Genomic DNA, 12939 nt, shown 5'->3' with positions numbered 1-12939 from the left:
GGCGCTATATAAATCCTGTTTATTAATAATAATAATAGAATGGAACAAAGGTTTAAAAAAAAAAAAAAAAAAAAAAATTATAGTGGAAAGACAGAATGGGGTGAGAAAATAAGGACGACATAAAACAAAAACGTGAGGATTCTTCTCTTTTGCCTTGGCGAACATACAGGTGTTCCACGGCAGCTACGATGAACAGCCCTACCTGTATACACCCAAGTCATTCAACTGCTTTGTGGAGGATGATCAGGGAGACAACTAATAGTTGGAAATTGTTTTAATTATCACTTTGGAATTTGCCTTAGAATTTTTACTGAAAAGGTTGCTGCATTCCAATTCCTAATAAGATCAAATAAATATACCTAAAATAAAATACATAATACAGTGAACAGTATTTCCATCACAATTACCACAATAATATAGCAATTATCATCCAGAGAAGTATATTATTAAAATGAAAGTGTATAAATACAATTTAGGCAAGCATGCACTTCCAACCCTGAAACAGTTTGGAGACAGGCCCCTCAAAAGTTCCATTCCATTATCAAGTCAATGGCCATTTGAAATTGCATGTTCACTGAGCTCAGACTTGTGTGATAGTTGGAGTTCCACACATTTGTCTAAATAACGTATATTTTGTTCAAAGTTGGCATTTTTACCAAATGACCACTAATGCTTTTTCTTGCATTCCACAAGAACACCTGGGAGGTAAAAATTAAATTACAACGTCAAAATTAAACAAATGGTAAGTTGTAAAACTGTAAAGGAACAGCTATTGGCACATTGAAATTTAATAGCAACAAGTTACCAAATGGCTTTTTCCACAACCATAGCATAGGCTTTTCACAACAAAAGCATTGGCTTGGACGAGTGTGCCAAAAGTCAATGACAGTGCTGACTTTAAGCAGCACAAGCTGTAACGATTTGCTTTAGGATCAGACTAGCCAATTCGGCCTTGCACACACTATGTGCCGTGAAGTGCTATCCATGGAGCATCACAGTGTGCAATATGTAGGAATATCAGACACTGCATTCTGTCCATTTTGAGAGCTGCCCTATTTGTTGCGATACTGGCCCTGTTACACTAGATAGGCATGCAGGTGGCTGTGCACTGTAATATAAAGCAAGGCAGAGCACTTGCTTATATTATAGTAGGAAAGAGGCTTTATTGTCTTCTACAGCACTGACTGACCATCCTTGCTCCTCTAACATTGAGAGTTCGGTGACCTTCTCATCCCAGGAACTTACTAGCTCTTAGCCTCTCACAGCCCTACCGGTTAAAAATCATTACATGTTTATCATCTTACACAGATGCCTAACATAAAACATTAATATGTGACCTGGCTTCAAAACACAAAAAAAAAAAACTATGGATTTTATGTGCCAAACAACATAGAACATTTCTATTACCATTTGTTTCTTTTTTCCTGAGGAACATGTGGAATAAAGGCTGATAAAGCCAAAACTCAAGAACAGAATTTGCATGTGATCTGCCAATTTCACTGTTTACTGCTTAGTGCAATATTGACACCTAAACAGTTCTTGTGATCAGTCAAAACAGGACAGAAATGTTCTGCTCCAAAACTTGGCTAGACAAAGCATTCTGAAATATACATACAAGAATTCTGTCTTAATACAGAATTAATTGAGCACATTTATGCTGGAAGAGTTCAAAGAAAATCAACCAGACATTCACATCCTTAGACAATACCACTAAAATGCTGTTACAACAAATAATAATTTTTCCAGTTACAAACATGGTAAACACTGACTGAAGATATAAGCACTTTCTTTAAGAGGACCTAAACTGTACAAAGTTATGCCGAAACCCTCAAATAACTAGCTAGAAAGTAGAGAGAGCAGGGATCCGCTGTATGAATAAGGCAGAAGCAGGGAGTTTCTTGCATGACAGGTCCTTGGGTACAGCTTCATCTTCAGAAAGAGTGACCTATTTGTCTCACTTCAAATTTCTTAAGCATAGTCAGAGGCAGCTGGATCTTACCCTGCAGATTTGCAACTAATAAGATACGGTATATTGCCATTTTTCACGAATTTAAAACAAGGCAACATTTTTCTGGGTAATGTTTAGGCCATTAATATTTCTGAACTCTTTCAAAATGAAAACAAAACTTCACTCTTTTAGCTTAGCTACATTTTAGGAATAAGCATAAGTAATGACTATGTAAAACAAACCCATTCAAATCTTGGACACCATAAATTATATGTGAGAAGTCATGAAACCAGAAACTAATTACAAATGATCCTCTTTGGTAGTTGCACTGGTAATGCACCCAACTGTGTAAATGCCTTTATGTATTGTATTCTATGCTTATGCGCCTTTATACAGAGATACTCCAATCGATGACACACTTCTGGCAAGTTACGACGATGCATTGCTTTTGCCAGCAAAGAACATCTATATATCCTAATAGAGTTGGCTTGAAATTTGCATACCCTAAGAATTTGTGTGACACAAACCAAAAGCTTCCAAACAGTAAGTGCAAACTACTACAACACAGAATCAAAAGGACTGAATAGCTAATGCTTGTTTAGAGAGATTGGTGTTTTTACTAATACAGGTCATGAATGATAAACTTTCCTATGTTGTCAGAAAAAGGAGTGTTTAACTAGCAAAATTCATCATTAACAGACTCGCACAGTTTTTGAGTGCCTGTCTGACTAAATGGAATGTCCAGGTGACATGGTATAGTTTGTAATCTTTATACAATCTATGCCCAGATTAACCAAGTATAACCATTAGGCAGTTTGTAAGTAATGGCACCAAAATAATGTTATATTTACACTATATACTGGCTGTTCTAGAGATACATCTGGCTTCTGAAGCATAGAAAATAACGATGTCTGTTATCCTACAATAAAGTAAAGAAAGGTATAATCAAACCAAAATAACAAAACACACTAACACCCAATTCCATGGTCACAAGACACATTGGGTCCTTAACTTTTATTTTTCCCTTGCAGAAGAGGGCCCTGCTTTAGGGTCCACAACACTAACTGGGTAGCACGGAAACTTCCTAGCTGCAGTAGGACTATAGTGTCATAAAAAGGCAAGATATGGGCTGGAACATACCTAAAACCTCAATCCAGCCACGTCCATGACAGATGGCTCAGTTAGGGAATTATATCATTTTTTTGTGATTTGTGATAATTATGATACACATATGGGAAATGCTATTCAGATTTCAGGACAGCGAGGATAATGATATAAAGCAGACAAAAGAAGGGAAATCAAAATTCATTCACTACCAGGATTACAGAAAATCCACCATTTAAAAAGCTCTATTAACAGATCAGAGCTCGGCTGAATGTTGGGGATAATCCAGAATTACACAACAACTGCCAACCCTCTGACAGATTAAACATAACAATATTTCCAGCTTGCTGTTCTCCCAGCCCTGTCTGGATATAAAAGAATTGTTTAAACCACAGGAGCTCATGCAGCTGTAGAGGGGATTGCACAAGCAATTCGTGGTGGTCTTCAGTGGAGACATTACACTTTCAAACAGAATAAAAGTGCCAAAATGAGCACTCAGCCAGAATATGGTGAATCAAACAGAGTTTGGAACTTTATTTAGAGCAGGTATTTTAAAGAAATACTAAAGGCAAAACCCTATTTTTAGCTTTAGGTAAATGGTGGGGCGTTGGAACCAATGTCATGATTTATTGCCGTCTATCCCTGTTTAGCAGATTCACTCCACCCAGTTGTCTTAAGCACTAATGTGACCAGAAAAAAAAAAAAAAAAAAAAAAATGTATACACTCTTTGATGTGTCTGCAACTAGCGTCTTGCTTTAGGTAAATGGTGGGGCGTTGGAACCAATGTCATGATTTATTGCCGTCTATCCCTGTTTAGCAGATTCACTCCACCCAGTTGTCTTAAGCANAGAGTGCCCTTCAGTTATTGTCTAGTAAGACACTGTCACCAGAAACGAGTGACAACAGTAAACCCATGACAACAGTAAAATCTACAAGGGGTTCTTAACCCATTCAAGCTATAAATACACTCGTTAGATTGTTATGTGTACGTCAGACCCCAAAGTCATTCATCAATCCGCCCTTGAAGACTGATAAATGACCAATCAGGAAGGACTGCTGTGTTTTTACCCCAAGCACTGTGTGTATGATCCCAAGCAATCATTCATCTGTCACTGGAAATGATCACAGAAGTCAGATTACTGTTGCAGGAAATTATATTCTATCTAAAGCCCGGGTTCTTTATTTTCATACAAATCTAAGCCATTCGATAACTAACATTTTCTAGAGTGTGTCAGGTAACTGAATCGTCCACTGCGGACACACTGCGCACACACAAATGTCAGATACTAAAGATTCTTTGACTCTGCAAAAGAACCCAGTGGAGGCTTGGGCAGTAAAGCAAATGAATATTACTATAAGCTTTTATTATTTTTTATAAGATTTTTTTTTTTATAAAAATATAAAATTAATTAAAGGAAAAAAAAAAAAAAAATTTAAATTGTAGAAAATGTTAAAACAGATGCATCTTACCCAGTGATATCGGGCGGAGGTGAGGGGGAGCAGGATTCTACAGCTGGAGTCACCTCTTCAAACTGTCCTTCATCCTGAGATATCGGGTGGTGTTCAAAGAACTTGGAGACAAACAGCAAACTGCAAAGTTAAACAAAAAAAATAGAATTTGAGACTTGCCCAATTGTACAGCATGCAGATGATGATTTTACAGCCTCACAAATTCAAGAAAAAAAAACAAAACTAGAAAACACTGGGTCCATCTCAAAATTCAGTAGGCAATTACACAGATATCCCAGGATTCAAGCCAGCTGCAGATGAACATGGCTACATGAAGGACTACTTACACTTGGCTTATTTCTGCCCTGCTCTCATAATAAAATGTGTTTCCTAAAAATAAAGTACAGCAGATTCTAAAATTTTTCCAGTTCATTACCCACTTAGTGACTTTTTCAAAAAGGTTTTCAAGGCACCTCTGGCCAAAACAAGTAGCCAACATATGAAACCCCCAAACACGAGTCCATATAAGACCAGATACAAGTCCATATACTTACTGATCCCTCATCCAGTGCACAGCCAAATTCAAGAGCATAAACATCCCACCATCCAGACCTCAGGGCAGCACAATCACATACAGATCACACCATGCCATCTTTTAGCTATGCAAAATTCAGGAGCAGCATTCAGATACTGGCCAACAATCATTTGCAGTCTGCCCCTATACTTAATGGAACACTAGGTGAATTAGTGGCGTCAACATTGCTAAGTATTAACCCCGAATAAAGCTTTCCCAAAAACTTGCGCAACTAGTCTGAAAACCACTGTATGACATTGGCAACACCTAAAGGGGCAATATGCAAACATTAAGAGTCTTGCTGGTGTATAAAACACTTTAATAAAAGAATAGAAGGGCTGAACATTTTTACTTTGTTAGAAGAGGAAAAAAAACAAAAAAAACATGCAGAATCCCACAAATTCTTGGTCCCCTGCTGCACTTCAAGGTTCAATTTGTCATGTCACTACTGTGTCCTGTTGTATTGTAGGGACTGACAAGAGCATTCACAGTGCACGTAAGGAGAACAGACATCTAATGCTCCTGAGAAGTCAGATTCAGCAGGATAGTTTGGTGGCTGTGTATTTTCACGTCTATAGTCTAATTGGGGCAGCAGGAGAGCATAATATTTCATGTTATATTTGCAAAGGGTGCTGTATTTTTACCATTCATTATTGTGAGCCCATTATTACTCTTGCATTGACAACCCTGACTCACTCCCTAATGTACAAAAGTTTTTGGGTAGTAGTGACTATTAACATACAACTGAAAAATAGTCCATATGATTTGCCCATGGCTGCTTACTCAAGTCTGTCGTAGTTGACACACATAAGGGGCACCTCGGTGCTGCACCGCTGGTGGAATTTATAGCCACAAGTCTGGCAGCGAAAACCCTGGAATAGAAGCTTTCGGCAAAAGTCACAGAATGCCAAGGTGAAAAACGTTTTTCTTACCTGGAAAGACAAATTAGAGGAACCATGTCAGTTTAAATAGATCCCTTTACATGGGAGGCATCAAGTCAATTAAACGAATTAAATGTTTTTGCAGGTTGCTGTAATACATACAAAATTATGTGTTGTGAGGGGCACATTCTCCAGAACCTCTACATGTAGTTCCTCCCCTGTAAGCCAGCTGATATCTGTGTCCCAGCCTATTGGCTTCTTCTCCCTGTCAAAAAAAAACATTTGAATTACCGGCAGAATTGTTCATTAAATAAAAAAATACACACACTGTAGAAAAGTTATGGTAAATCAGGGAAAACAAACATTTTTTAACATTTATGGTAATGAAAAATAATAGCACATAACTACAGAGTATCCAATATTATAGTCACTGGACAAAGGCATTGAACACAACGGGAAGTGGTGAAGGCTAAGAAGTCTGTACTGCTGGAAATGTGGAATTTAGGAACCATGAACATCAAGAGACAAGATTATACCACCTCCTATATTGTAGGGATGTTCCTTTAGGTTTTTTTTTTTTTTTTTTACTTTATAGATGAGATTTGGGGAAAATAGAAGCAACATCTTACCCATCTTGGACCCTGTAGACCGCACAGCATTCTGGAATAAGACCTCGCATCATTAGTGCTTTTTTTAGGCTGTCCCGAACGGTCACACCACACCTTGCTGGTACCTGGAAAACAATGGCAACCAATGTTTTTCACAGAGCTAGTATCTAAAAGGAGTGGCAATATACATGGCAAGAAGATGCAAGTCACCATTCATGAGGTGGTAGGTTTGAACAGATTTCAGGACTTTAATATTATGAGGTTTTGTTTATATAGTGCCATTTTGTTCCATGCCATTGTACAATATAAACAATACAGGGGTCATTTAAAAACATACTGTGAAATGTTTATGTACAGTACAATATGAACATCAGCAACACAAGATACGTACATTGTGCACTACAGTATGATAACATCTGCTAAATGGACATAATTAAGGGTAGACAAGTCTCAAGTCTATTCACTTGTGCATATACAAATTTGCTGGAGTTCAACCTCAGGGATTAGGATTTGGTTGGGTTGGTTGAAACAAATCAACACTTTCTAAGGGGGAACTGAAGAAAAAATGCACAAATAATACAGGGTCCGGATTAATAAAGTCTCACTGCAGGGTCCATGTAAAAATTGTTGGTTCGATACAAAGAGTTACAGCTAGAGGTGTCTTCTGGAATGCAGCCACTCCTATTAAAAAGGCTTTGCTGGGTGAACCCAAATCAATGACATCAACCCTAAAAGTAGTGACAGCCTAAAGCTGGGTCTACACGGAAGTTTTTAAAAACCCATATAAACATTCCTACTAAGTCTATATGCACTTTCTTTGCCTTTAAAATCCTGGAAAACATCCATGCAGCGTTTACGCTTATAATTGCATAAAAAAGGCGAAAAACGCAGGAGCCCACCTGCACTGAAATCAATGAAAGCGTTTACCCGTGTTTTTCAACGTTAACCCCGCGTTTTAATTTTTTAATCATTGCAAGCAGCATTATAGATAACGCTTATAAACGTGCCTGAAGGAAATGGTGTGGATTACCTCATTGGAATGCATGGGAATTTTCAAACATGGGCTTTTAAAGAATCAGGTTAAACGCTGGGGAAAATGTCCGTATAAACTAAGCCTAAAGTGGCCATTCTCTTATTGAAGTTGCAAAGTGCTCGATTAACTCTGGTAGTTCGACCTCCCATCTCATGGTGCCTGACGATTACCCTACGGGGATGATCCTTTCCACTGACCAATAATTTAGGAGGTATTTTTACGATGACCCCCCTTTAGTTGATTTAGGCAGGGGTTCCAGGAGACAAGAACATTTTTTAAGGGTCCCATTGGGTAAAATGTTTGAAAAAAGCTGGCCTAAAGTATACTACTAGTTGTGAGGCGAACGCACAGTGACATGGGACGTGCAACCGCTCACCAAACTACTACCAATGATTATTAATATTATATAGGCTTCCATATTAACCCGACAGCCATGGGTTTTAAAAACATGAATGCTTGTCCCTAACCACGAACATGAATATACCAAGCAAAGTCAAAAGTTCTGCATACATGGTGATCATATCTGCAACAAAGTAGTGAAAATAGTATAATAGGCAGTTGACCAACACTTTAGAAATAATAACCAATAATCAAATATGTATTTTTTTTTGCAGCAAAGGACCCCCCTAAGGTTGTCTTATCTTTGTGACTGTAGGCCCAAAAAAAGGTGTTAGAAAATTACAGTAAGAATAAAGTGTCCTTACAAGTTCATGAAGAGGGCTACAAATAAGTATTACCATCACCTTAGCACATCACAATTAGTTCAGATTCAACCAAAAAGTAAAAATCTGTTGCGAGTTGACTTTTTTCCTCCCATCTAGCCAGCAAAATCTGACAAACTGGACATACTCACCACTGTGCGTTGTTTGTTAGGTAGGAAGACTCTTACAATAGGTTTCTGAGGAGATTTGGGGTTACGGGAAAGGTCAGAAGGGTTCTGTAGGACGGACAAGGATGAGGGCGCTAAAGAAAGGGAGGAGGGTACAGTAGATAGTGCCATTTCTGAGGATAAGGATGACGACGAATCTGTTCCGTTCCCCATTGACTCCAGTAACTGCTGCTCCCTCTGCTGGAGGGCATCTAGTTTACTTGTGTATTCCTCATAAGCCTGAGGGTAAGAAAAAAAAACAAATCAATTAATAATGACGCTGTATACTTGTAAGCAGAGACAAGTAAAGAGCAAAACAGGGAGGAGAAAGAAAAGAGAAGTATACGATGTCAGAAAAATGAAGTAAACACCTAGAAACTAACAAACTGCCTTTCTCTACACAGAGACTACAAACTAGCCCCATACCTGAATGCTAGGGTTCAAATTCAGTGAGCTTACATGATTGAGCCAGTGAAGCTGGCATCCATCTAAATCTACAGAAGCAGACACAGTAAAGTTACTATTAGACTCTACATAAAATATTGCTGGTCAGTTGCATGAACTGGAACACAGGAAAAACCTATCAAATCTGTTACAACACATGGACACGGAATTAGCCCACAATTTGTACTGTTGGGCATGCAGAGGGAAATGCCTAAAATGTTGAATATAGACATTCTGCAACATGGACACTGCTCTATGACTTCTTAATCTCTTGTTCTTCACTGGAAGACAATGCATGCTGCAGTTACTTAAGGTCTAAACTAATCTTCGTGGTTTGTGGCTCAAGGCCAACAGTTGAAATGGGGCAATCACTCATTTCCTGGTGTGCAACACCAAACATTTATAAAGTTTAATTCCACATATACATGGCTAGAGGCATTGTAACTAAAGCATCCTATTCTCATTATGAAGATTTAAAAAAAAATTCAATTTAAATTCACCAACTATGTCCCAAATACATCTAAATAGAAGGTGCGTAGAAGGGGAATAGATTATATAGTCTAAATAAAGGGGGGGTAGAAAAACCCAATGCATTAGGCTATGTACACACGTCAGATGATTCTCGTCCGATAACAGTCTCAGGACTACTATGGGACAAGAATCTGAGGTGTGTACAACGTTTGTTCGACCACAATCATGGATTTGTCCTGGTGGATCCATGAACAACGAATAATGATAATGCAAGTGAAGGGAGCGCAGTGGGGTGCCGCTCCGTCTTCTCCCTTCTCCATAGACCAGAACGGCGCTGTATGTACATGAAAGATTCTTTATAGGAAAGGGATGGGATTTTCTAATCAGGTTGTGGTTGCTTTTTAAAGAATAACTGTATGACAGTGAACACTTTTTAAACAGCTTGCCATGAAAAAAAAGCCTGTCCAGTACATGCCCATATTAAGAAAATAGTAGCCCTTTGATCACCTCGCACTGTCCCTGTGAGGTAATTGCAGCAAGAACCCTTCCAAATTGGGTACAGTAAACATGCAGATAAATTAAATGCCCAGGAAGGGAAGAATAAAAGGATAGTGCAGCCAGTTCAGAAGCACATTATGTTTATGAAAACTGTCTGACTCGGTTTACACAACACAGGGCGGTAAAAGAGGAGGACATATTCTTTCTGGACTGGTGACAGCTTTTAAAAGTGGTTATGGGATAAACACATTTAAGGCAAGGAGTCAAAGAAAAAAAAAAAAAACAAGTTAAAAATCCAAGTCTTAGAAGTGTATGCCGTCTTCAACTTAGGCCACGTTCAGGATCCTTTCTAACGACAAAACACTGAACAAGCACTGTACATACAGCACTGTTCTGCTCTATGGAGAGGGTGAATGACTGCAGCACCCCGCTGCGCTATCTCGCCTTCACTTACATTACGATCGTTGGTCGTTAGTGGATCCATGAACAATGAGCGCTGTTACACATGCCAGATTCCCATGCCAGCTCTGAGGAGAATCATCTGGTGTGTGTACACAGCCATACTCTTACTTCTACAGGAAAGCAATGCTCACTTCAGAACGACAAAATTCTGTCATTGATGAGTGAAATAGTATTTTCAGAGCCAAAGTTCATCAATAGCAGCTTACATATTCCCAGGTTTGTTTGAAGCTCCTTCATGAAAAAAATGGCCTAAACCTATACATGAATTTTGTATAGCAATCAAATTTCCAGAACCTACCTCCACGTAAATTGAGGGAGGATTGTGCTCGCCTCCAAATTTATCTAAGAGGGCTTCAATATGCTCTTGAGTTAACTTAATCATCTGCTTGATGTTCCATATCTGAAAAAATAAAGAGGGAAAGAAAAATTTAGGTACACTGTAAAGATGAAATACTCACAAATCGGACCAGTATAACCAATAGTGAAATAAACAAATACACACACACACACCCCTTGGCACTGGGAAGGGTAAATTAATAGGACTTGCCTAGAGGTTACAATGGACCTAACCCAAAAAAAGTGAAGGTCTGATATCTTTAAAGGAACATCTAGAAATATTAATTGTAGTATCCTCAAAATATATCCCTTGTGCATCAAGAATATCTACAGTGCGAGTTCCATCTAAGGCACTACTGGTTTCATTAGAGAGGTCACTACTGTGCTGCTCAGTTATATTCTTGCTGAAGATTAAGCTGTGTCCAAGTACCTGCAGTTAAGTTCTGTCTACTTCCACTACATCCACGCTTTATATTTGTGCTTCCTCTACCTCTTCTGGTCGATTATTACTCCTCTATCAATATAATACTATCTACTGAGAAGGTGGAAGGGAGCTTTGACATAACAAAACCCAAGCCATTCCTCTACCACGATGACTACATGGACTCAGGAACACAGTGCTTGTGGTTGTTTGTACTTATTTGTCCTTCCACCCATTTGTGGAATCCTCCCCTCATCCCCGATACAGATATTTGATGCACTCCCGTGTTCCCCATAAAGCCAACATTTCCAGGTATAAGGGGGCAGGAGAGTTGCTCTTACTCCCAGAATGTAGTCAGGACTGAGTGGCCAATTGCTGCTAAGTGGAGAGGGTGACCTTTTGGTCAATGACTTGAACCACTTCATAAGCACTTTCGCTAGAAGCAACTTCTTGAGCAAATGAAAGGCAAATGAAAGCAATTTAGAAGCACCTGAAAGCAACTGTACTGATCTTGTTTCTAGAATTTACTTTACACAGAGGGAGGCTTTCATGGAAAATTCTATCAAACGTCATCAGAAGGAATATATTTACTGGTGGAACTGTGCCAGAATACAGCGCACTTTTGCAGCCTTGATGATAAAGATTTGTCCTTTCAAACACTCAAATATTTAGATGATCAAATTGTTAATAAAAAAGAGAATAAAGCTGTCAGTAGAATATTTGTGCAGGTGTTGCTGTTGATGCACACAGAAGTACTCTTGATCTTTGTTTTCTAAGACAGGAATTACTTATTGTTGAAAGGTTGGTATCAATAAAACTGGAGCCAAAAGAACAGCTTTGTTATGTTTAGATTTGCAGAGCAACTGGAATGCAAAATGATAAACACAGAGCTCCCATAGCAAACACTTGTTCTAGAGCAAAGCAGACCCAACAAGCGTATAATATTGTCAATACACTGTAAAGAGTTAAAGTTTTCAACTCATTAAAGCTGTATACACACGTTTAATATTTGTACATACAACACCATTCTGGTCCATGGAGAGAGGAGAATGACAGAGCGGCACCCCACTGTGCTCTCTCCCCTTCGCTTGCATTATGGTCGGACGAGTGCTATACACAAGCCAGATTCTCGTCCATTAACAGCCCTGAGGCGATAATTGGATGAGAATCATCTGACATATGTGCCTAGCCTAAGAAGCCTCACGTTTGCTATAAAATAAGAGTAATTTTGACATGCTAAACTGGTCAGGTCATGCATTCCTAAGAATACAAATACCATATGGAAAATAACCAGCTACACTAGTTGGGATCTGCGTGGACTATCCAAAGCTTTAGGTCTTACAGCACCATAAACATCACACAGAAAATTATCTGTACAAGAGGAGATCCATTTTGATCATACATTTAGGGGACTTTGTCTATACTTATACCATAAAGGGGGGTTGTGCATGCCTGAAACCTTGTGTCTTTTATTAGTTATAGAACTAATATTTATAGTATTAAAAATATAGTTCTGGGTAGGAAAAAAACAAGATTACCAGTTTGTTAGAGGGCAAATCAGAGGACTCTAGGTACAATACGGGAGCTAGCACATTTGTTTACAAGAGATTGTGTATATTAAAGAAGTGTAGGGCTAGTTCTCCCCTACTGACTTTTTTAAAATGCTAATTTTAATTAATCCTAATTTAAGTATTTGGCTCCTTCTACATCAATATGTCCTGTCTGGAATAAGAATAGACAGATAAAACCACAGCTTACAACCAAGCATCCAACATGCCCGGGTGTCCGTTTTGAAGCTTCTGCTGTAAAACTTCAACCGGAGATCTTGGGAAAATATATTT

At 38.6% G+C, this 12939-nt stretch overlaps 1 protein-coding gene across 4 annotated transcripts in view; it reads right to left on the bottom strand.

The window, feature by feature from the left end:
• BRAF (B-Raf proto-oncogene, serine/threonine kinase) overlaps positions 1-12939 on the bottom strand; it is a 55125-nt gene that overhangs the window by 28649 nt on the left and 13537 nt on the right. For all 4 annotated transcript variants that reach the window (XM_072400207.1, XM_072400209.1, XM_072400208.1 and 1 more), the window contains exons 2-7: positions 10640-10741; positions 8452-8706; positions 6587-6690; positions 6120-6222; positions 5860-6008; positions 4524-4643 (exon numbers count right to left, since the gene is read on the bottom strand). In XM_072400207.1, the coding sequence (XP_072256308.1) occupies positions 4524-4643; positions 5860-6008; positions 6120-6222; positions 6587-6690; positions 8452-8706; positions 10640-10741 (833 nt within the window). The remainder of the gene's footprint in view (positions 1-4523; positions 4644-5859; positions 6009-6119; positions 6223-6586; positions 6691-8451; positions 8707-10639; positions 10742-12939) is intronic.

The sequence above is a fragment of the Pyxicephalus adspersus genome, chromosome 2 (genome assembly GCF_032062135.1).
Source record: "Pyxicephalus adspersus chromosome 2, UCB_Pads_2.0, whole genome shotgun sequence".
Taxonomy (NCBI): Eukaryota; Metazoa; Chordata; class Amphibia; order Anura; family Pyxicephalidae; genus Pyxicephalus; species Pyxicephalus adspersus.
The sequence above is the reverse complement of the archived record's forward strand: the minus strand, read 5'-3'. Positions and strand labels throughout refer to the sequence as shown.